This window comes from Phaseolus vulgaris, chromosome 3 (genome assembly GCF_000499845.2).
Source record: "Phaseolus vulgaris cultivar G19833 chromosome 3, P. vulgaris v2.0, whole genome shotgun sequence".
Taxonomy (NCBI): Eukaryota; Viridiplantae; Streptophyta; class Magnoliopsida; order Fabales; family Fabaceae; genus Phaseolus; species Phaseolus vulgaris.
Window position 1 is genome coordinate 49,691,566 of NC_023757.2, and position 23,319 is coordinate 49,714,884.

A 23,319-nucleotide genomic window follows, 5' to 3' on the forward strand; every position below is an offset into this window, starting at 1 on the left:
TGAACTTCTGTTGTATAGATAATTTTGTCATCCTTTATTTAGTGAGTTAATTACATTTAATCATTGTAAACTAATTTTTTCTCGAATTTTTAGTATCATTTTAAAATGCAATATAGAATAAAATCTAAATCAATTATCAAGTGAAACGTATATATATTTATTGTATTTCTATGTTTAATATTTTTATAGACATTAATTTAAGATTTTTTTATCAAATAAGATTAAACTGAAAATACAACGTATTAATGAAAATACAATTCAAGAAAATGAAAAATCAATTCAGATTTAATATTTATACAATTTCTTTAATGTAAGCACTCCTTTTTAAATCTCTAATGTCCATGTCAGGATATTTACTAGTGGTAGAAAACACATAAACTCAATTTCTTCAAAGCTAAACTTGAAGAATGTGATAAAAGAATAGTTTTTATTTATTTTGAAAACATAAAGTGTAATAGAAAAGATAAAACCCTAAAATCCATTTAAGAAATTGTTATTGGATAAATTTAAATTTAAATAAATCTTATGTTAACCAATGAGACGTGGGTCACATCACATGCCACATTTTCTCTATCAATCTAAAATATTTTGATGAGAGTAAAAGACAAAAGTACCCAACAAATAAATACAAATCTTCACCAAGCAAGTTCTGTTGTTTTGCGCACGTGACAAAAACACAAGTTTGTTGAAAGGGAGAAGCTCTTAACAAACAAAACGATGATGAGACAGTTGAGTATTGTAGTCACTGTCAATTCAACTCTGAATCTGAAGCTTATAAATGTCAACGGAAGCGCCCAAGCGCCACCAATGGCAGTGGGAGAACGCCGCCGCCGGCGCTGCTGCTGGATTCGCCACCGTTGCCGTTATGTATCCCCTCGATGTTGTCCGCACTAGGTTTCAAGGTTCTCTCTCTCTCTTCTCATATAAACTTCGATTTCTGATTTTTCCCGCCTTCCAATCTTACTAGTATTGTTTGACTCTGCAGTTAACGACGGTCGAGTCTCTCATCTTCCCAGTTACAAGAACACCGGTCACGCCGTTTTCACCATTGCACGCTCCGAGGTTTGTCATTTTCTAATCGAACAACTCCAATGTTTTTTTCTCAATTAAGGATTCAATTGTCAAAGTTATTCTTTAATTAATGAAATTCCGGAAGCTTTTCATGTGTCCTTTAAGAAAGGGAAATAAGTATCTACGACGCTGGTGCTTAGGCGAGTTATCTGAAGTTAAGGAAAGGGGCTAGCAAACTACATGGCATTGCATTACTTCAGTGAATTTTTTAAACACGTAAAGTTGCTTGACCGGTTCGCATTAATAAAAAAACCATTTTCGCTCAAAATTTAATAGGTTGAACAACCACTTAATATTGGAGTGATTTTTGAGTAATGTAAAGTTCTTATATCTACGTGATATGTAAGACTTAATTTGAGGTAAAATTTAGACAATCATGCATTTAAATGGTGTTGATTGCTGAACCTTCTTGACTTAACATATATAGAATTATTACATGCACCTTTTACTTTCTAAACAGTGTAGTTGAAGTTCAGCAGCATAAATAAATCTGACGAATATGATAAAATCAGTACAATGGTTTCTCCTATTCCTGAAAAGTGAAGAGAAACTTACTAAGATTATTGCTACGACCTGCGATTGTAACGGTGCTAATGAATGCAATAGTAAACTAAGAATGAATATGAGTCTTTGTACGTATTATTGATACGTCGGATATGGATTACAGTGAAGAAGGCTACTTTATTCAATAGCAGGTACAAAGATAGTAAAAATAAGGAAATAACAAAAGAATATTTCAGAGAGAGAGGATCAGCATCAGTTCTCCCTAACAGAATGCTATATACAAGTGCTTGGATCACTCAGAATCCTTTAGTCGTGAATTGGTTATTTTGATCCTTGCACTTTTCCTCCTTTTTTGGTTTGGTGGATCCGTAGCCATGTCTCCCTCTTGAGCAGAGCAATCTAAAGCCCCTTTTGCACCACTTGAATCCGCATTTGTTACAGAGATCTTATGGTATGTCGTGCATAGTGAGATTCAAATGTGGAATGCTAAAATTTTAAGATAATGAAGAACTTTGATTGAACATAGAAAGTATCCAATATGATATGGGTCCAACATTGGTGAAACAACCATTTTCAACTGTCTATGTTTTAGACTGCATGACATTCCCATTCTTGGCCCACAGCGGGTGGGGGGAGGGTGGGTTCTCACTTGTCAATTTTGTTTGTTAATGAATGGCTGCCTTTTTTCATTAGACATCTCTTTTTACCTTGTCCATGGTCTTACTTTCACGAATTTTATCATGGTTGCGGCTGGAATTGTTGCTCAATGTTCGTTCCATCCATGTATTCTTGATGGGTTTAGTGTTGAAAAATTAGCATCGGTCGCAAATTGTAGTAGGAGAGAAAATTTTCTTTTGGTACTTTGTGTGTCTTAGTATGAATGTACTACTTATATGGAATGCTTTATCTTGCAGGGATTAAGAGGGTTATATGCGGGCTTTCTTCCTGGAACTCTCGGGTCCACTATTTCATGGGGTTTATATTTCTTTTTGTAAGTCAACTTTCAAATCGATCATTTTATATGTGACGCTCACTAGGAGAGAATGATATTGTTTAGATGGCTGACTCTTTCTTTGATGCTTTTGTTCTAGTGTTTGTGCATATATGCACCCTCTCCAGTTAAATTTTGAACTTGTTTCAATGAGTTTGAAAATCTGCTCTGTGTCCTACTCACTCATGCATACAGGAGAAAAATCATATCTAAATTATTTTTCTTAGTCAGGAACAAATTGTTTGGAATCCATGTATGAGTTTGAGTTCTACACTGAGTAGAGATGGGAAAGTTGAGCAACATCACCTATAAACCCATTATCTTAAGGTTTTGGGTTGGATGTGTTATCATAGTCTCTTAATATGGATTTGCTTATGGCTCATTAGTGTCGATACCTAAAAACTCATTGTCTTAAAGTTTTGGGTCAAAAGTGGTGTCATAATCTTTTATATGAGTTTGCTCATGACTTGTTGGTGTCAAATCTCTCCAATGTATCTCCTTCAAAAGACCCAACACAAATCAGTATGTCATCAACTCCTAGTCTACAGTCTTTAGTAGTTTCATTTAAATATCAAACAATTTATTTTCTCATTTACCAGCATTCAAACACGGTTTGGTAGGAAACAGTCTTCCAACTGTTACCATCCAAACCAAGAATGCAAGTAACATCAAACAATTTCGACAAATTCACTGTTCTTTATCCTGTCAAAGGATTATGCTCCTCCCCCTCAATTTTGCTATCTTCCAGAATTGAGTGATTTATTATAGTTAGAGTAGTTACTGGTCCATCTGCTTGCTTTCTGAGAAGACTAAAGTCATTGTATCAAACCATTTTTTAACTTCCAGCTATGATAAAGCCAAACAAAGATACGCAAGGAACGGGGAGGGGAAATTGAGTCCAGGTCTTCATCTTGCCTCGGCTGCTGAAGCGGGAGGTTTGGTATGTGAGAAGCATATACAATCCACATGTAATTCTTAGTGATTATGTTGCACAACCCTGCTGGCATTTGTTGGCACATGACGTTTTTTATTTTTAAAATTTGTCACAATTGGGATGTAGGAGAGATGAAAGGATTTGAATCATCCAAAGCGAGGGATCTCTTTAATGGGAAAAAGGTGATTTGAAAATCAGCAAATGAGCAAGTAAATATGAAATCATTTAAATCTATTCTCTTGGTTTTATTTCTCGTTGAAGGATATAACACCCTACTTTTCTCTGTAAAGTGAATCCCTTAGTTTTGCTTCACTTTAGAGGAATCAATTCACAATGATTACTTTTGGTGAGCTGAATTGATGAATTTGGCAATGAAAATTGTTGTTTGAACTGTTTGTGAGAATGGAACTAATATAATTAAGTTTAGCATTTTCTTATCAACGTGATTATCTTTGTGATCCTACTTAGCTTTGATAATTTGATAGTTAGGATTCCAAAGCCTGCCAAACATACTGTGGCACAAACCTGTATGGGGTAAAAACTAAACTTTCAGTTATTTTGGTTTCCATTACCTTTCGTCAGGTTTGCCTGTGCACAAATCCTGTTTGGCTTGTAAAGACAAGATTGCAGCTTCAAACTCAGCTCCATCAGACGCGACCATACACTGGGCTTTGTGGTCTGCTCTCCATCTTAAATTAATTTTATTTGGAACTGTTTACATTTTATAGCATCCACATTTTCACTTTGGCTCTAGATGTTATGCTAGATATAATTACATATTTTATTATCTTTTACAATAAGATGCTTCTTAATCTTAGTCACCTCACCCTAAATTGATTTTGAAATTAGTATCCAAACGTTGAAAGATAGGTCATTTTCACAGTGGTTCAATCTGAGGCGTAGTATTTAACTGAGCATTTATCTCTCACCCAAAAATGGTCCTGGTTGTGTGGCAGTTCTATATCACCACTATATGAGTATTCAGTAATTCAATTTTACAAGTATTAACTATTAAGCATGTGCATTCATCCTATTTGTTCCATTGCATAGTCTTGTATGATGTTAATTTTCAGACTGTTTAAAAAACTAGTTTTAACTTTTATTTATAGATTATTTCAGTTGTTTTGAGAAAGGAAAATAAAGATGCAAGATTTAGGTGCATAAGTTGACCTTATTTTTTTTTCTTTTTGATCTGGGAACCAGGGTGACTATGTTTCACTCAATAAGAAACTAGTAATACACTTTCTAACAAACTCTTTTGAAACCCACTTCTATTCATGCTAGTATGTATAGTACACTTCGTGATACGATTTTGAGTATCCACTATACGAATCGTAAGAAGAATCTTATGCAGTTGTATTGTATAGTGCGAATCGTGATACATCATACGAATCGTGATAGATTCTGTATCGTGACTTGCTTTTATAAAATCCTAATTTATATAAAAACCTAATTTTAATTTTAATTGCTTTTATAAAAAATAAAAACCATAATTTCAAACGTCCTCAGCTCATTTCGAAAGTTCCTCTTCCGTATTCTTCTCTACGTTCTTCTTCTATCCAACAAAACCCAAGTTTGAACGACAGCTGCGACGGTCAACGAAAGCTGCGACGGCGAAGGCAGTCTACGTTCTTCTTCTCTCCAACAGCAACGCCTAAACTTGAAGGTGCGAACGACAACGGCGACGGCAGCGAAACCAGCGGCGACGGCAGCGAAACCAGCGGCGACGGCAGCGAAACCAGCGGCGACGACAGCAGCGGCAAAGGCAGTGAAATGAGGTGCGAGACAGTGGGTTCGCAAGAAACAGCTGGAGGCGCTGTAGTGGTAGTTATCAGAGGCACTGTGGTTGCCGAAGTCGGAGTCGTTGGAGGCGTCTGAGTTGCCGGAGGCACAAAGTACTCTATTTTATTGCGGAGGAAAAGCAAACAGAGGAGGTTTTCTGCTGCTGTCTTCATTTATTAAGATGAGTAAATAAAAAAGAGAGTCAACATTACATGGAAGTACTGTGAAAGTCTTCGAACAAATATAAGTTTTGCTTTCATACTTGTTGGGATGGAATAGCAAGGATGAAGCATCATCTTGCTGGAAAAAAAAAAGATGTTATCCCTTATCCCTGTTGTAATGTTCCAGATGAGGTGAAGGCTTATATATTTGATTAAATGTTGCATTTTTTAATGTTTTTAATCTTACAATTCACTATACGAGCATTAAGAAAATCAGTTCTCCAATACACTACTTCTATCTCGATTCAACTACCATGCTTGCTTGTATTGGCTGGATTTATTTGAAAATCACAAAAATTTGTGAGTTCTACCTTTTTTAACGAATCTCACTAACGATTTTTTAGTTCCTAATGAAACCAATAGTTGAAGTGTGTTAGAGTTTTGCAAGCACTCTTAACTCATCTATCGAAAACACGATAGTGAATATATATTTGTTTATTGTGGTTACGTTCTTCATCATATGAATGAATTGCTAACCAGTCATGAAAACATTTTATCTGTAAAAGTTAAATATTAAATGCATTTAGAAACATAATGAGAGAGGAAGATTTAGTTCACTTTACAGAGTGATCAATCCAGGTCTATTCTGGTGTGTTGTTTTTTCTTGTTATTTTATCAATTAATCTTAGAACTTGAAATTTTAATCAATTTGAAATAATATAGGTAATTATGCTTCATAAGGATAAAAGGTCTTATTTTCCCAAATCGATTCTAGGTTCAGATCTATAATCAACATTTTTCCATTTGCAACTATCCACCATGAACTCTTTTATCACTCAATTAAACCCAAAGACTATTAGAAACAACACAATTCATCCTTTCGTTTAATAACTACAAGTTACTAAAAGAATGTGTTTGCCATGTGAGTGTCACAAGATCACTGCATATGTTAGCATATTTTGTTGATTGCTAATTAGTCATGGAATTTCATTCTTTTAATATTGACTATCAGATGCATTTAGGACCATAACGAGGGAAGAGGGATTTAGTGCACTTTACAGAGGCATTGTTCCTGGCCTATTTCTGGTATGTTTCTGACTCTTTATTTTGCCTGTCAATCTTGGCACTTAGAGTTTTAATTATAGATTAAGTATGATATTTGGTATTGTGCTTTGCAATTTATAATGGACATTACACCCATTGCATAGCCTCTATGAACTCTTGAACCTCTGCTAATTATTATTATACAATACTAGAAACATTACAACAGATCCTTGATCATTCAGTTAAGTTGTTGTTAAGTTATTAAGGAATGTGTTTATGGTGTGATTGTTACATGATCATAACCTCATGTCAGCGAATGATTCGTTCATGTCATCTCCAGCATTTGCACATATTCTATGTTATGAAATGATTAAAAAAAATTCCATGGAATATCCCTTTGTCCTTCCCCTCCCCCTCCCCCCTTTTTTTCCTTGCTGTGTGGCAGTATGGTGGAATTATTCAGTCAAAAAAGTCAAAATGATGGATGAATTTGGAATTTTTTTACCTGCAGATTCATTGCATGCAACTTGTGATATGTGGTATTCCTGAGAGTGGCTACTATTGTTTTTAAAGGTTGTTGAACTTGACACTATAGAGATTAGTGGGGTGGGGGTTTGACAAAGCAGCATTCAAAATATTCATTTGGGACCAAAAGTTCTATTAAAATAAAAGGGTATTAAACTCACTTCCTGATTTTCCCCCAATGACATGGGATATATGCTTGTTTGTGTTTAAATGTGGTGCTATGCTAGTGCCAATTTGTTTTAGTGATCACAGTATATGATTATCCCATGACAAACATATTCCTTGCTACTTAATGAGCTAGTGACAGTAGGATCGAGAGATCTGTTGTGATGGTTTCAAAGTTTAAGGTGTGCAGTTGCGTTGCAACTACCCCAAATTTCAAGTGGAGTGTATACAATTTTTTCCTTAAATTTTTATGCAATCAAAATCTGTCTTTAGATAACAGTATCAGTATCAATCATTTCTTTTTGAGCAAATTACATTTTGGGAATCGTTGTCTCCAATAGTCACAACAACCTAGGAACATTTAACAAGATATTGTTTGACTATGCAAAAGAGAAATTCTTGTTTTAACCATATGTTGACGTGATTAACCAATCCTGTAAATTATTTTTCAAGCTAGAAATTTTTTCTTAAATTCCTATTAGTTCTTTTTAGAAATTTTAATCTCCTGGGAATACATAGTAAAAGAAGTAACTGATTGTCATTATATCTAATCCTTTGGGTGGATTACATAATTATTTACAATTGTTAACTCTTTCCTTGCCAGGATATTAATAATAATAAGGTTACCTGCATTTGTATCTGAAAGTTAGTTACATTAAACCTTTAGCTTACTTTTTCCCGAAGCTTCTTTGTTATTTATGATGCTATAGTCTAAAGTCCTAAAGACATTATTTGGATGCTACTTTTATCTAGGGTGTGGATGGGGAAATTTGAAAATTCCAATGGCTATATCGATTTTCAAGTATTAACAAAAGTCTCAAAATCAAACATGCAATTATCTATGCTTTCTATGCTTTATAATGAGCTTACTTGAATTTGTATGTTTCAGCAGGTCTGTCATGGTGCTATTCAGTTCACAGCATATGAGGAGCTCCGTAAAGTTATTATTGATTTTAAGAGTAAGAGAAGTACATTACATAATCAAAGTTCTGATAAATTGTTGGTAAGTTAGAGGACCTTGGGTCGATTTAACTCTTGAATTTACATGTATTGGACAATTTACATTTCTCAAATGGTTTCTTGATGTTTGACCTTTTTGTCACTTGTATTACTCTCCAAGTCATGCTCCTATAATCATTGCTCTAGTAATTTGGTTGAGCAAAATGATGCATCTCAAGAATCACGACTCTGATTGTTGCCTGTATGAGAGTAGTGGATGCCTCAGTTAGCTTTTATTTACTGTTTTCAAATGGGTAGGTACGATCCAGGGACATGTTAAATGGGAGAAATGTAGCTTTATGCATATCCTAAATTCTTTTGTTACAAGTTTATAGCTTTATATGCACGTTTGGGTATGGTACATTTAACTTCCTGTTATCTGACGTCTACATAAGATTTCAATTAATTTTGTTTTACAGGCAAATTAATCAATAATTTATCCAAAACTTATAGTTGTGATGTTTTCATATTGTATCGTATTTCCCAGAATTCTGTTGATTACGCTGTTCTTGGAGCAACATCAAAACTAGCTGCAATGCTGCTAACCTATCCATTTCAGGTACAACTGTCTGTCCCCTCCCTTTTGAATGAGAATTCTAGCTTCACTCCTTAATATGAGTAATTGAAGAATTTTCTGCCTCCCTCCCCCTTATTTCAGGTTATGCGGTCTCGCTTGCAGGTACAAGAATGTCATTACAAGATATAAATATTACATATTCATTTTCATTTAACTGGACATTACTACATCTTTATCTGATATGGACTGAAATTTCTATCTCTGCAGCAACGACCTAGTGGCGATGGGGTTCTAAGATATATGGATACTTGGCATGTAATGAAAGAAACTGCACGGTAACTACATATTAAAAACACATCCAGATTTAGTTTACATCTTTATATTGACAAGTATGCAAAGGTGAAACTTGATAGGAATCATAAGTATTATTGGTGAGTAAGATTATCATATTGCTTACACCTTGGAAAATGGCAAACACAATAGCTTGACTCTTGGTGACATGCTGTCAATGAATTGGAAAGACTACATTGTCCCTCTTGTTTTATCCAAATTATATGCTCTTGATAATTTCAAATTTTATTATTGTTTTGTCTTTATAGATTGTGTTCTGTTCTTGCAGATTTGAAGGTATGCGGGGGTTTTACAAAGGAATTACCGCAAACCTCTTGAAAAATGCTCCTGCTTCCTCAATAACATTTATTGTTTATGAAAATGTTATAAAATTGCTTAAACCGACTATAAGGAATGACTGAGTATTTCATTTTCCATCAGGATTTTCCTTTCTCCTTATTTTTGTTTACTTATTTGATATTTATAGCAATGGGTATTTCTCATTTTTCCTATCACTTCAGTGTAACAATGTAGATGCAATTTCAATAGAGAAAATTCATGGCTGCTTTTATATCCGTGTTTCCATGCTCTAACAAGTTTTCTGTTCTTTTCCTCCCAGAGTGTGTTAGACTTGAAATTACCTTCTATGGGCAAAAGCTTACAGGTCACTTCAACCTGTAGGAGAAATATTTCGTTTTCATTGAACAGAAATACTTACTATTTATAACAGTTTCCATTTAAAATATGTTTTTTCACATTTCCTTCTACTATGATTTCAGCTATTGCATTGTTCTATGGTTCCATCTGTACTTCTTACAATGCCTTTTGTTACTGGATTTTTCTAAAAAATAACTGGGTTCATAAAATCTTTATTTAAATAAAAGTTTATGTACATAAGAGACAAAACATAGATGAGACGACCATTTTCATTGAGGACCGTTTATAGGCAATATTAAAAGTTTATAATCTAAAGGAAAAACACAAAGTAAATCTTTACAATTCACACGCATTTTACTGTTGGCAAGCAAAAATTAACCTTATCAGAGAAGTGAACGCGCACTAATTTCGTACACTCTTTTCTGGAAAACATCAGGTCCCCACATAACTAGTAGTATTATTAAGCTTAACTTATACACCCTGTAGAATTAATAAATCTATTTAAAGTCTATTTAATTGTTCGTTAATTGCATTAGACACCTTTAGTCCCCATAAATTATGAACTTTTTAAATCGATGATTTGTTTGCCTTTCTCTTACAGAAACCCACAATTCTAGTTACGTAAAATTGTGAATAATTAACAATGGAAATCTAGGGGTTTGCTTTAACAAAAAACATAAATAGCTAAACATCCAACAAAAAAAAGGTACATAAATCGCTAACATTATATGGAAGCATTGGGTGGAAATCTACGGATGAAGGAAAGGATTTCGTCCGAAACTTCTTGGGCTTTTTCTTGATGTATAAAATGGTGGCCGTCTATTATAACAACTTCAAGGTTGGGAACAAGGCTCTTGAAAAGACCACTTTCCACAAAAGCCTTTGTACCGGCTGTTTCAAAATCAAAAGCCATGTCTTTGTTTCCTGCTATGAACTTCGTTGGAACTGTTATCTTTGATCCTTGCCATGGTGCAAGAAGCTCCCAATTTCTGTAACCGTAGACCATCAACGTACGTAAAGGTTAATTCTTTCATTAACAAATATCATTTATCGGATTTTATCTTTTTACTGTATGTCATGTGAGTGAGAAACATCATAGAAGAAGAATGGTTTATGATAAGATGTAAAAGTTTATGCTTAGCTCATAAGTCAGTGTTATTTAAATTTCTCTGTCAAATTAAATTGTTGGAAATGTAATATTAAATCCGCACACAACTTAGACAATTTTATAATATCGGCCACTGAAAAAAGGAGTTGGTTTTTCCAAGTTTGACTAAAGAAGAGAATTCAAAGTTGCATTGTGTACTTGGTAAGGAATTGAATTATTATGTTTTAAAAAATTAAGCAAGAAAAGTAGTGATGAAAAAACTTACAAGTCCATTGCACGGTAATAATTGAGTGGACCAGTGAAACCAGACTCTTGGAATTTGTCTGCAAAGAAAGTGAGTTCTTCCTCAGTTATCCATGATGGCAGAACCGAAGGTGTTGACAGGAAATCAATTAGCTCCATGCCCGGTGGAGATGCTAGAAAATCTTTACATGTCATCAGAATAAACTTCTTCATCACTGTCAAATAATCATATCTAGCAAAAGCTCTCTCTGCTCTGCCTGGTTCCTGCATACCCAACTCCACAAATAAATCACATCATGTATATCACTAAAAGCAATTTAGGCAAGATTTGTCATAAATTTATTTTGAAACACATATAAATGCAAAAGAAGCAGTAAGTAAAAGGAACCTGGAACTGGCAGACATGACTCTGATCTCCAAAAAAATTTCTGATAATTTCAACCGGTTTAGTGGTGGGAGATCTAGGGTGGTAAGGAACACCCAGAGCAACAAATCCTTTTACTCTGTCAGGTCTAAACAGGCTTAGATGCCATCCAATGTTTGCTCCCCAATCAGACCCAACAACAAATGCCTGTAGTGTTCAAATTGGTTAAAAACAGAAAGAGAAGCAAAAAAAAAGGAAGCATGATCATATATACTCATACTAAAAGGCATACAACTTTGCAAAGAGATATGATACCTGTTGTTCACCAAAATGGTCAAGCAAAGCTATAAGATCACCTACAACGTGGTGAAAAGTGTAGGAAGAAGGATCAATAGGAGAATCAGAGTCACCATATCCTCTTAGATCAGGTGCAACCGCATGATAGCCATGTTGGGCCAAGTAATTGATCTGGTGGCGCCAGGCATACCATAATTCTGGGAAGCCATGAAGCAGAAGAACAAGTGGACCTGTCCCTTTCTCTGCCACATGTATCCATATCCCGTTGGCTTTGATTCTTTGATGTTTCACTTCACTCACCATCTCTAAGTGCTCCATAACCTTTGAGGATCAAATTAAGGAAAGTTGGAGGGTGAAGCAGATGAAACATGCCTCAGAGAAAAAGACTATTAAATGCCATGCCTTGGGTCAGACCACAACTCTGACTTGTTAATAACAACTACTTTTCTCTATCCCATACAAATCATACTAACGTGACAAATTTGGATTTGACAATCTAAAACTATCAGACAAAAAGATAATTTCATACTTATTTTTTCTATTCTCTTTCAACTCTACACTCATTTGTCATAATCTTCTTTAAGTGTGAGTCTTCTTCGCACATTACAAATTCTATGTTTATTTGGAAAGTGTGCTACTTAAAATCTTCTACTTATTCAACACTTCCCAGAATGTAGATTTTTTTCTTATATATTGTTTACGTTATTAACCTCCTTAGAAAAATAGTTTGTAAATATTTATCATTCCAATTTTCTTCGCCTATAAATATTTCTAAAAAAAATCCAAATGAAACCTAAACGAGTGGCATTTATAAATAATGTTTGTAGGTAAAGAGAACATTGTTAGGTACTCTCATAGCTGGAAAAGTTAGTCATACGACATCTATTGTAAACTATTATGTATTACAATTATAACTAAAATATAGAACATTTCTGAATTATTTGAAATTTTTTAACTTTTTAAACATTTGGTTTAGATAAATCATATATTTTATTCACATAATGTCAAAAATACACAACCAAAAAGAAAGTAAACAAAAACAAATTAACATAACGTTCCTAACTAACCGTCAAGATGGTGTAGTAGACAATCTCTCACTAAACTAGACAATCATATTAAATGGTGTAAAATTAAACCATCTATTCAAACAAACAAATAAATAAGACGATTTAATAAAAGACCGTCTATACAAAGATTAGACGATTTAGCAAATGACCATCTCTACAAAGACTAGACAATCTAGCAAAAGACTATCTACACAAAAATAAAGTTTATCAATTTTTTAATATAATATTTTAAGAAGAGAGAGTTAAGTCAATTGTAGATTTTGAAAGTGTAAGCAACAAGAACCCATATAAGAGAGTTCACAAGTTGCACTACTTTGTCTGTCACACTAAAAAATTATCTTTCTTGAAGTTTCATTTTAACTTTATTCATAATAAAATAAAAATGTAATGTTTTAGGAACACCTTTAAAAAGAGAATAATAAGATAAGTGAAAGACAAATTTCTTTTTAACAAATCCATAGAAGAGTCAGTATTAATATGATTACTTACATTTTTATAATCATTATAGTTTATATTATTAGTATGGTCATTAATATCATAATTAGTATTAATCACCTTATATCTATCATTATAAAAAATAAATTTAACGTAAAATATTTAAATTAAATAACTAATATGTGCCACACAATATTATACAAAGATAGATAGATTTTTTTTTACACTTTCTTTTATCCTTAAAATAGCTTCCTTCATTTAAAAAACATCACACTAATCTTCTTCATTATTTATAACAGTGTCTCTACAAGCAACTTGTTTTAAAAATAAAAAAAAGGAGTTTATAAGCAATATTAAAACAAATTAGGAGTAATTAGGGTGATTCACCCTTAAATTTTATTAAATTGTTGTGAACGTGTTAACTTTTACCTTATTTTTTAACTTTTATAATCCTTAATTATAAAAAAAAAGAAAGAGAAAGTCAGCACAACAACAAACAACCAGAGAAATGCGGAAGGTTGCATAAAACGGCACCCTTCAATCTTGGAAGGTTGCATAAAACGGCACCCTTCAATCTTGGACTTCAGTTCATCTCTCAAATCTCAATCCCAAACAGAGATATATATATAAGTCACACACCATCCTTCATTTTCATTATCTTATTTCTCCTTTTCTTTTCTTTTCTTTTCACTTTTTATTCTTCTTTTTCATGACGTCCATTTCTAAAATCAGAAATTAGATTTTTTTTTAAATATCTAGTTTCGAGAGACAATGTAGAAGATCAATTCAGAGATTTACTTCTCAAATCATAACCTATTTTTCTTTTCAAGGGTTCATAATTATCAGGGTTTTGTATGATAACATGCTTTCTTGTTCTATGAATTCGTTCGTGTTTTTTCTTAAATTCTGGATAAGCTTTTTATTGTTTTTCTGGTCTCTTGAATTCAGAATGATTGATTCTTTGACAATTTTTAATATTGATGGTTGAGTCGAAATAGGTTTAGCATTGCTTACTTTTCTTTGCTCAATACTTATGGGCAAAGGAAATGTTTGATGAATGCTTACATAAATAATTAGGAGTTTGTTAGTTCTCGAGGACTGATATAGTTCTTGGGGTTCGGGAACTTCTACATATCTCTTACTCGCAACATCATTCCATGCATGAACTATAACTAGTAATTCATCTATTTATTATAGATTAGTTTAAATATCGCTATTATTATATTATTAGAAAGGGATTATGAAACAGTATATGTATGAAAAATGATTTCTGAAACCATGATACCTTACCATATTCGAATAAAGTGAAGTTGAAAAAGTATAAAATTGAGTGTTGTCTAAAATACAATTCTATTAAACAAAAATGTTTCTTCTGAATGCAAACATTGAAAAACAGAATAACTAGACAGTGCCGCAGTGACCTCTCTTTGTGTTGGTGCGTGTATTACATGGTGTCATTTGTTGGTGTGACATTTTGAAGATAAGTATTGTGCCATAGAAGGTGGATCATAGACCAAACCAATGATGCCACAACCATGCAAAGCTTGTTTGAAAACACAATCTAAGTAGAATAACCAATGATGTTTCCTTTAAGAGGTTGGTCGCCACATCGCTTTCTTGCCATTAAGTAACCCTTCTTGGCTTGTGGAGGTTATTTCCCAATGGAGAGATTTCAACAAATTCTCCACTTCACCGATCACACTTGGCTCATCACGGACAATCAAATTACCTCCTGGTCTTAGTATTCTGTCAACTTCTGCTATCACAGGAACAAGATTGCACCTGACAAAACCAAACAACAAAACCACATTTCAAATCATCTCATACACTAAATAACTATGCAACTAAAAAATTCTCTGCTTCCATTTTTACCTTTTCATTAGATTTGAGAAAAGATGATCTGCATGCAGTAGATCGTAAGTTCGTGGATAGGTGCTGAAGGATTCACACCAATCATGGTATATACCAATAAGACCCCGTTCATAGATGAGAGGAAGTGTATCTACAGCATCTATGTTCACCACATTAAATACCCAAACAGGAAGATCCTTCAGAGCTGCTGCGAATCTGCATTCACATTGAGTATATAACTTTGATGAATAACATACCCTTATAATCAATGATACAACTGTATTAACAAGGCATGCATGGTAGATTTATAGAGACTACTAAAAGTATGGCATACAAATTAAAAGAATATACGTGATTTTGTTAGTCCAAGCTGAATCGATATATATACACCTACCCTCCACAACTGGCTCGCATGTCCATGATATTTCTGACGTTAGACCAAGATACCCCAATGTTGCTAAGCTCATCGACAACGTTTTTCCAACGTTCATTATCTGCTGCAAAGTCTTGAGAAGCTTGCAACCAGTCTGGGACCTTTTGCAGTCTCTCAGGCCAAGCTTCAGGCCATTTAGTTCCTCTCTCATTGTCAACAGGCAGCTTGTGCATGCACGCCTGGAGCGGAACATACCTGTAAAAAACATATAATATAATAAAACAATTTCTGCCATCAATCTGTACAAGTTGTAAATACAAGAGAATCGAGAGATTTACCATGCAGCATTAGGATCATCCTCGGCTTTGCACATAGGAGGTTGATTTTGCTCCCTTTGCTCGTAACATTCATTGGTAAGGGGTTTGCGGTAGAACGCTGCACCAACTTGATTCAGTTTATCCTTTTTTATGCTTACGAGTTCCCAGCAAATGGCCTTCGTCAATACGCTCATTTCTACAGAAAAATAACAATATGTCAGACCCTACAACAATGCAAACTTCATTCCTTTTTTTTTTATAACAATATATGTGCATATATCATACGCTTCCATATCTGAGCATCTTCTTCGATCGTTTGGTACACAGGTGTGGCACACCACACAAAGTAACCCCCTGGTCTAAGAAGACGATTCAGTTCCAAAAGCAACATGCCACCTACAATAGATTCACACACTTCTCTTCAACAACACGAACACTCAAAATTGAAACATTAAGTTCAGAAAATGAGTACAAATTTAAAGAAAAGAAAAGTGTTGGTGAGATTAACAACCATCTTCATGCCAAGGTACACGACAACGTGCGCAATGAATAAGATCAAAGACTTGGCTGGGGAACTGCAACCTTTGAGTACCCATCACGGCAGATATTGCCGGTATCCCTCTCTCAAGGGCAAACTGCACTTGTGCTTCATGCTCATCTTTGGGTGCAAAAGACATAGCAATAACATCCCTTTCAAATAGAAAACCTCCAAAACTGCCAACCCCACACCCAACATCCAAAATCACTCTAGTGTGCGTTCCCCATGCAATACCTGGTTCAGCCTGTGTAACAATCACAACATCTTTTCAACAATCATGTGGAAAGTTGTATACTCACCAGTTATATATATGTACTAAAATTACCTGTTGAAGAAAATCAATGTAGTGGAGAGCACCGTGAATGAACTGGGTGCCCCCTCCCGGGAATGTCAAGAATTCACCCTTCAACTTCACCCAGTTTTGGTGTCCCTTCACGTCTGCTAACAGAGTGTGTGGTATGTTGTGGTACCATATCTGTTAGAAAGACAAGGTAACTAAAACTTTAATTTTGAGAAATTCATCATCATATACCTAATAACATGCACAAAGCACCTACACAATTTCTACTAAATTTAATAAACCTACTTATTTTTGCTAATATTATTTGTGTAAAGAACGCCTTCAGAGAAAATTATATAATAAACAAATAACTAATTAATTAAGTATTTAGATAAAATGTGGATATTATAAAAAAAATCATCACCACTTCCATAGTTTTTTCAAATAATTAATATTTCAAGATAAAGTGGAACTCAAAAGGAATAAGCAGTTTTTTAGATATGAAATCATGGAGTGAATGCTTTATTAGTATATATCATACAGTCTTTTAAAATCTATTATATAATCTTACCTGGTATTTCATTGTTTTTGTGAGTGTTGAATAAATATGATTTGAACCAAAGTTTTCCCTTCCAAATATGTTACCTTATCTCTGCTGGCAGGCCATTGGATTGGTATTTTGTAACCCTTGGGAAGTGGTACGAGACAAGTTGGTGCATCCTCAGGGCAGTGCCTCTCTCGGTGTACGAAATGTTTTCTAGTAGAAGTTTTTAAATACTTCTCATTATCCAAACATGGAATATAATCATGACCAGTTGAGACATTGCAGATACTCCAATTCAAATCTTGCAACTTTACTTCATCGTTACCACCACCTAATTCCTCCTTCTGTCTTTTCTTCTCAACTTCAGACTCATCTCCTTGTGTCGGCCACTCCTTCTTCAATATTTGGCCCCACTTCCTCATATTCTTAACCTTCTTCTTTTCTCCACCCTCATCTTCCACCCTTGTCTTTTCTTCTTTCTCTGTCACCTCACCTTTGTCTTCCCTTAGTTGTTGCACATTCGCGTCATCGTCATTGTTCTTACCCTTTTGCACATCAAAACTTTGTTGATCGTCACTCATGCTCTCTTCTTGGTTTTCTTTCATATTCACATTCTTAGCTTCTGCATTTTGTTTTGTATTTAGATTTTCTTTTTCATCTTGTGTTACGTTGTTGTTTTCTTCTTCACCCTTTTGATCCTCTTCAGATGCTTGAACACTTTGAGCCTCTTTCTCACTATTATCACTTTTCTGATCATTGTCCGAACCTGCACCAACTTTATTTTCAGTGGAAACTTCTTTCTTAACGGTGTTTCCACCCTCATTTGCCATGGCGTCGTCGGAGAGGTTGCCAGCGTTGTCTCCATATATATCACTTTCCCTTTGGCCATGGCTTTTGGTGTTAGATTCACTTGACTCTTCTAAGATATTTGTGGTGGTTTCTCGTGGCTCTTCTGAGATATTTGTGGTGGTTTCTCGTGGCTCTTCTGAGATATTCGTTGTGGTTTCTCGTGGCTCTTCTGCGGTATTTGTGGTGGTTTCTCGTGGCTCTTCTGAGATATTTGTGGTTGTTTCATGTGGCTCTTCTGGGATATTTGTGGTTGTTTCACGTGACGAGTCTTCTGCGATATGTGTGGTGGTTTCAACTGGATCATCTTGTTGGATGATGTTTGTGGTTGTTGTGGTGGTGGTTTCAGGTGTGTCTTCAACGAGGTCAGTGTTAGTGGTTTCAGAGTTGTTATCATCGATGGGTGTGCGTGTTTTAGGTGTGACGACAGAGTTGGAGGTTAGCATCCATATGCCCAAAACACAAAGCGCGGTGAAGATGAGTGTAGTTAAGGTTGATGTGTAAGAAGTTGAAGATGATGATCTCCTGGCTCGTGACTTGGGTTGAGCCATTGGTGTGTATTGTGTTGGATTTGTTGGTGAGAGTGAAATTGGAAGAGATTAGAGAGAGTTGTTGAGATGGTGAAGTGATGTTTGTGGAGGAAGATTAAGGAGAGAATAAATTGTTTGTATGTTGGAAGTTGGAAAGTATCAATGATCCAATAGAGTCGGAGTAGGAAGTTGTTGAGACAACTTGGTTGCTATGTATGTTTCACTGAGAAATCGCACACATCAGACCCAGGTTTGGTTCTCACTGTTGGAATACAATCATGAGATATGTTTTAACATGAACAAAAGTCAATAACAACTTCCTTTATCTTAGAGTGCATTTTTAAGACATGCATTAAAAAATATGTAAAAAAGAAGAGAGATTAATATTGAAAAATACACCTTTCAACACCTTTTATAAACTATTCCTTTCTTTGGTTCCTGATGAAGAATATATATTTGATATACACGCATATACTGAAAATCATATATATATTATTAAAATGGGTTTCTATTTAATAATTTTCTAATAATAATTACTAAATATTATTAGTTTGGTAGGTAAAATCTTAAGACAAAATAAAGAGAAAATATAATTATATTCTTATGACTTAATTAACATAACATATAGTCATTATGCCTTATATTTATAAGTATCCCAAGATGCATGTTTTATTTTGAAGTTTTGAAGCAAGATTTTGGATTCAAAGTATTTGAGTTTGTTTTTTAAATGGATAATTAATATTATATTTTTCAATGCAACAAAGGATAGAGAAAAAAAAATTATTCAAGAAAATAATTATTTAACATTAGCTTTTAAATGATTAAAAATTAAAAGTTGACATTAATTAATTAATAATTTCGAATATTCTGTCATAAGTATGTGATTTTAGAATAGTTGATGTTAATTCATTAATAAATGAGTTGACATAGTTAAAATTATATAAATCAAACAAAAATACTAGAGGTTGTAACGTGAGAAAAGATTGTAATTTTTAAAATTCATTGTAACAATTCTAATTATAGGAACCTTTTATTATATTTAAATATTATGTTTAGTTTTTGTAAAAGAAAAACAAAAGTATCTTTTAACCTAACAATAATATGTTTTTTACTTAAAAAAGGTGAAATATTATTCATCTTTAGTATTACGAGTGATAAGAAGAGGAGAGAGAGAAAATGTGAGATGCAAGATGCGATAGAAACACAAAGAAAAGAAAAGAAAAGGAAAAAGAGTTTTGAAAAAGGAAACTATATAAAATTATTGTTAAATTTTTTTATATACATACTATGTATATATGTTGTTTCTTTTACGGAGTAGACTTGTACGTAGATATTTATTTACTGTAATTTTCTTAAGAGCATAAAATTAAAAGATAAAGATAACATGAGTAAATTAAACAAAAAAAAATATGATACATCTTTTTTATTTTTTTTATTTTGAGATTTGTTAAAACTATTTTGTTCACTCAATGTTAAAAAAGCATATAAAATTATTGATAAAATTATGTGATCGCTTATCTATTATTTTTGTTTTTATAAATAGGAAGTCATATTTTGTGAATTTACACCTCTTTCTCAATGTCTTAATAGTAAAAAGTTACTTCGAGCACCCAGGTTTTTCTTTTTTCTAACTGAACCTTCCTTTTCCTTTTTTTCTCCAACTTTTGTTCCAGTAACATTCTTCTACATTAATTTGTAATGTAGAAGAATATTCTTCTACATTTGTTTGGTTTCATAGTTTTAGAGATTAAGTTACAAAAAGAATAAAATTTTTGCACCGGAAATTTAATTTCTAGAATATTAATTTCAGACCCATGGAATATTCTTCAAAAAAACGAAGAGGTGGACAAAGAAATTAGTGGGGTGGAAGAAGTTAAAGCCTACATACTTGGTCACTATGAACACTTTATGAGCCATTTGGGCTGATTTTTTAGCCTTTTGGGCTGAATCTAGAAAATAATTTTGGACAAATTCTTCCTGTACCTTATAAATTGTGACCACAGCTGATCACCTTTTAAATTTTCAAAATTATCTTTCATTTCAAAACTGAAAATCTAAAATTCAAAATTATGTTTTGGAAATGAAATTTCAGAATAGAATTCTAAAATCAAAATCTCATTTTAAAAAGAACAATTTCATAATACAAAAAATACATTTCAGAAAAGAAATTATGAAAAACAAAATCAAAATATGTATTCTAGAAATGGATACCAAAAATCAGAAAACTGTTTGGGAAATCCAAATCCAGAAAGGTTTTTCAGAAAAGGAAATTTGTAATGTATTTTGATTCGTACCCCTTTTATTTAAGCTGCATTTTTGTCATTTCACATAAAAATTGGGTGGAATATCTGATAGGTGCAGAAAGTAATTGTCATAATTTTGATGCTCAAATGGACTATTAACAATGTTTTGGCAGTAACCTTTATTAAAACAGTCTTATTAACATCTGTTTTATAAATAAACAAATAAGGTTAATTCATTTAACCAAAAAAATAGAGAAATACTAAGCAACATGAAGATTGAGAGTGGCCAAGAGTGAGTAGTGTGAAAATTTCTGAACTGCATTGGTTGTTGTTGAAGTTTTTAAAAGGGAATGTACGTGTGGCTATTAACAAGGAAGATAGCTTTAATCAGATAACAAACCAAAATTTGACAAAATGTACAAATTGAATCTGGATTACTGATGTAAGGACAGAAGGATGTGCACAAAAATAGACAAAAATGGTAAAATATGTTGCAGACAATAATAAGTTCAATGGAGAGTCTTGGCTATAACAGTGAATTCTCAGAACAAAAGGGAAATCAAAGTGATCTTTCTTAATCTAGCTTTTGGGGTGCCCTTCAATAATGAATACATGCCAAACCAACAGGGTTTATGCAATGTGATTCTCCATCTTTCCTTGTAGTTCCAAGTTTTTGTTTTTGTCTGCATTTCAGTTAATTGTCAACTTTTGTTATGATACTAAACTAGTTCTAAGATCATTTTTATTCAATGTTAATGTAAAAAGAAGATTGTAGTGATATTTCAAACATGGTGCATTGAATTATAATGTCAGAAATTATGGAATCATTAATTAGCCAAGGATAAGATATGATGTACTGAATGGTGCAGTTTCACATGCATTACCTTCTTTTCTCCTTCCTTTAATGGGCCCGAATTTTAGAGAGCACTGTCATGTTTTTGTACAGTTTTTTTTATTATATTTTTAACATTTTATAAAAAGCTTAACATAAATAAATATACTTAACATATTTGAAATATAGAAAAAAAACTCATATTATTCTTTTAGTGAATACAGGACCAGTAGAAAATTTAGAATTATTCTCTTTTCTATAATTCAATATCATCTTATAAAATTTTCTTAAAACTAAATGTAGAGAGTATTAGATTTTTATTTATTTATTTATTTTAGATAAGGATTATTTATATAAAAAATATGAGAGAATATTTCACTATTCAAAGTAATAATATTCTAAGGATATTGTTTAAGGATAATTAAAAGTATTTATTATTTGGTAAGTATATTCAATATTTTATCCGTATGCTTTTTAATAATATATTTAGTAAGTATATTTAATATTTCTTAGCCAATATCAAAAAAAAATATAATTTCATCTTAGTAATTAATTAGGTATTTTTTTATTATTAAATATTCTTATTTTTTATTTTGATTGATTGTAAATCAAATATACATAACATATAAACTCTTTAATTCATATAGTATATTTAGAATATAATATTGGTTGGTGTCATCTGAAAATATACTCCTCTATGGATTTATAATATATCATATATTATGAAATTCAATTATAATATAATAATATATATATATATATATAATTATGTTTTTTATTATTAATGCAATCATATAAAAATAACTTTTTATACAATGTAGAGATTAAATACTAGTTATAAAAATTATAACACAACTTGAAGAGTAATCCTCACTTTTCCTACTCTCTCTCAATCAAATATAATAAAATTTGTCTTTTATGTTTTTTTATTGGCAAAAATTGTCTTTTATGTATTTAACATAAATTTAAAGTTGTAGCAAAAAAGTTTTTCTTTTCTCTTGAAATTGATCAAATTATAATATTTAAGTACATTTAATCTTTTTAACTGTCTATTAATTCTATCTACCATTTTCATCTCTATCTCTATTTATTAAAAGAAATCGTCAATAGTAGTAATGAATTACATTAGATCACAATTGTTACCAAACTAAGTGTGCCTCAAATAAGTCACAATTGTTTCATCTCAACTTCAACTAGTATTTTTGGGTATTCAGCTCAACTACATATCTAGACTTCAAACATGAAAACTCCTAGTTGAGATGAAACAATTGTGAAGGGTACTACGATCCATATAAAACAAAAACTATATCACAATTAAATTGTTTATGGTAAATCTAAAATATATTTTATATGTGATAAATTTTATTTACAAAATTATCTATATGTTTTATAATATTTATTAATCATAAATTTTAATTATGAAGAATATATTTACTAAAATGCTAATGTTCTTGAAAAAAAAAAGTTATTTTAAAGATTTTACAAAGAAGAATGTTATCATCCACTACAAGAAAATCATGAAATAGAAACCAACTTTAGAGACAAAAAATAATTAGTTGCTATAGTGACTAAATTATAGACCGTTTTATAAACTAAAAAAACTTTTGGTTTCTAAATTAGTTTCTATTATTATTAAATGGTTTTTAAATTGGTATTTAATTAGTTACCAAGGTTTTTTTCCAAATTTAGAAAATTTATAAAATTCGATTTTTTTTCTTATAATTTTCATTTGAAATATTTAAATCTTTAAAAATGTAATTAAAATGAGAAG

The 23,319-nt window shown here is 32.4% G+C and overlaps 3 protein-coding genes across 4 annotated transcripts; 1 reads left to right on the forward strand and 2 right to left on the reverse strand.

Annotated features, from left to right (window-relative positions):
* Nucleotides 1–656: 656 nt before the first annotated feature.
* Nucleotides 657–9,594, forward strand: LOC137808426 (folate transporter 1, chloroplastic-like). 2 transcript variants are annotated; one of them, XM_068609529.1, is made up of 11 exons: nucleotides 657–902; nucleotides 986–1,062; nucleotides 2,490–2,566; nucleotides 3,413–3,506; nucleotides 4,083–4,176; nucleotides 6,456–6,529; nucleotides 8,067–8,180; nucleotides 8,664–8,735; nucleotides 8,835–8,855; nucleotides 8,961–9,028; nucleotides 9,313–9,594. In XM_068609529.1, the coding sequence occupies exons 1-11, from the start codon at nucleotides 779–781 to the stop codon at nucleotides 9,443–9,445; spliced, it is 948 nt and encodes a 315-aa protein (XP_068465630.1). In that variant the 5' UTR covers nucleotides 657–778; the 3' UTR covers nucleotides 9,446–9,594. The 2 variants fall into 2 exon arrangements, with proteins under 2 accessions (XP_068465630.1, XP_068465631.1); XM_068609530.1 differs by having other exon boundaries at nucleotides 8,070–8,180.
* Nucleotides 9,595–10,297: 703 nt separating this feature from the next.
* Nucleotides 10,298–12,491, reverse strand: LOC137808425 (uncharacterized). Its single transcript, XM_068609527.1, has 4 exons — nucleotides 11,711–12,491; nucleotides 11,420–11,602; nucleotides 11,054–11,295; nucleotides 10,298–10,669 (listed from the first exon to the last, which is right to left on the reverse strand). Exons 1-4 carry the CDS (start codon nucleotides 12,008–12,010, stop codon nucleotides 10,405–10,407), a joined length of 990 nt encoding a protein of 329 aa, XP_068465628.1. The 5' UTR covers nucleotides 12,011–12,491; the 3' UTR covers nucleotides 10,298–10,404.
* Nucleotides 12,492–14,464: 1,973 nt separating this feature from the next.
* Nucleotides 14,465–18,681, reverse strand: LOC137805977 (probable methyltransferase PMT27). The gene is made up of 8 exons (XM_068605851.1): nucleotides 17,199–18,681; nucleotides 16,599–16,748; nucleotides 16,247–16,517; nucleotides 16,021–16,131; nucleotides 15,757–15,931; nucleotides 15,440–15,673; nucleotides 15,067–15,261; nucleotides 14,465–14,976 (listed from the first exon to the last, which is right to left on the reverse strand). The coding sequence occupies exons 1-8, from the start codon at nucleotides 18,492–18,494 to the stop codon at nucleotides 14,784–14,786; spliced, it is 2,625 nt and encodes an 874-aa protein (XP_068461952.1). The 5' UTR covers nucleotides 18,495–18,681; the 3' UTR covers nucleotides 14,465–14,783.
* Nucleotides 18,682–23,319: the final 4,638 nt, after the last annotated feature.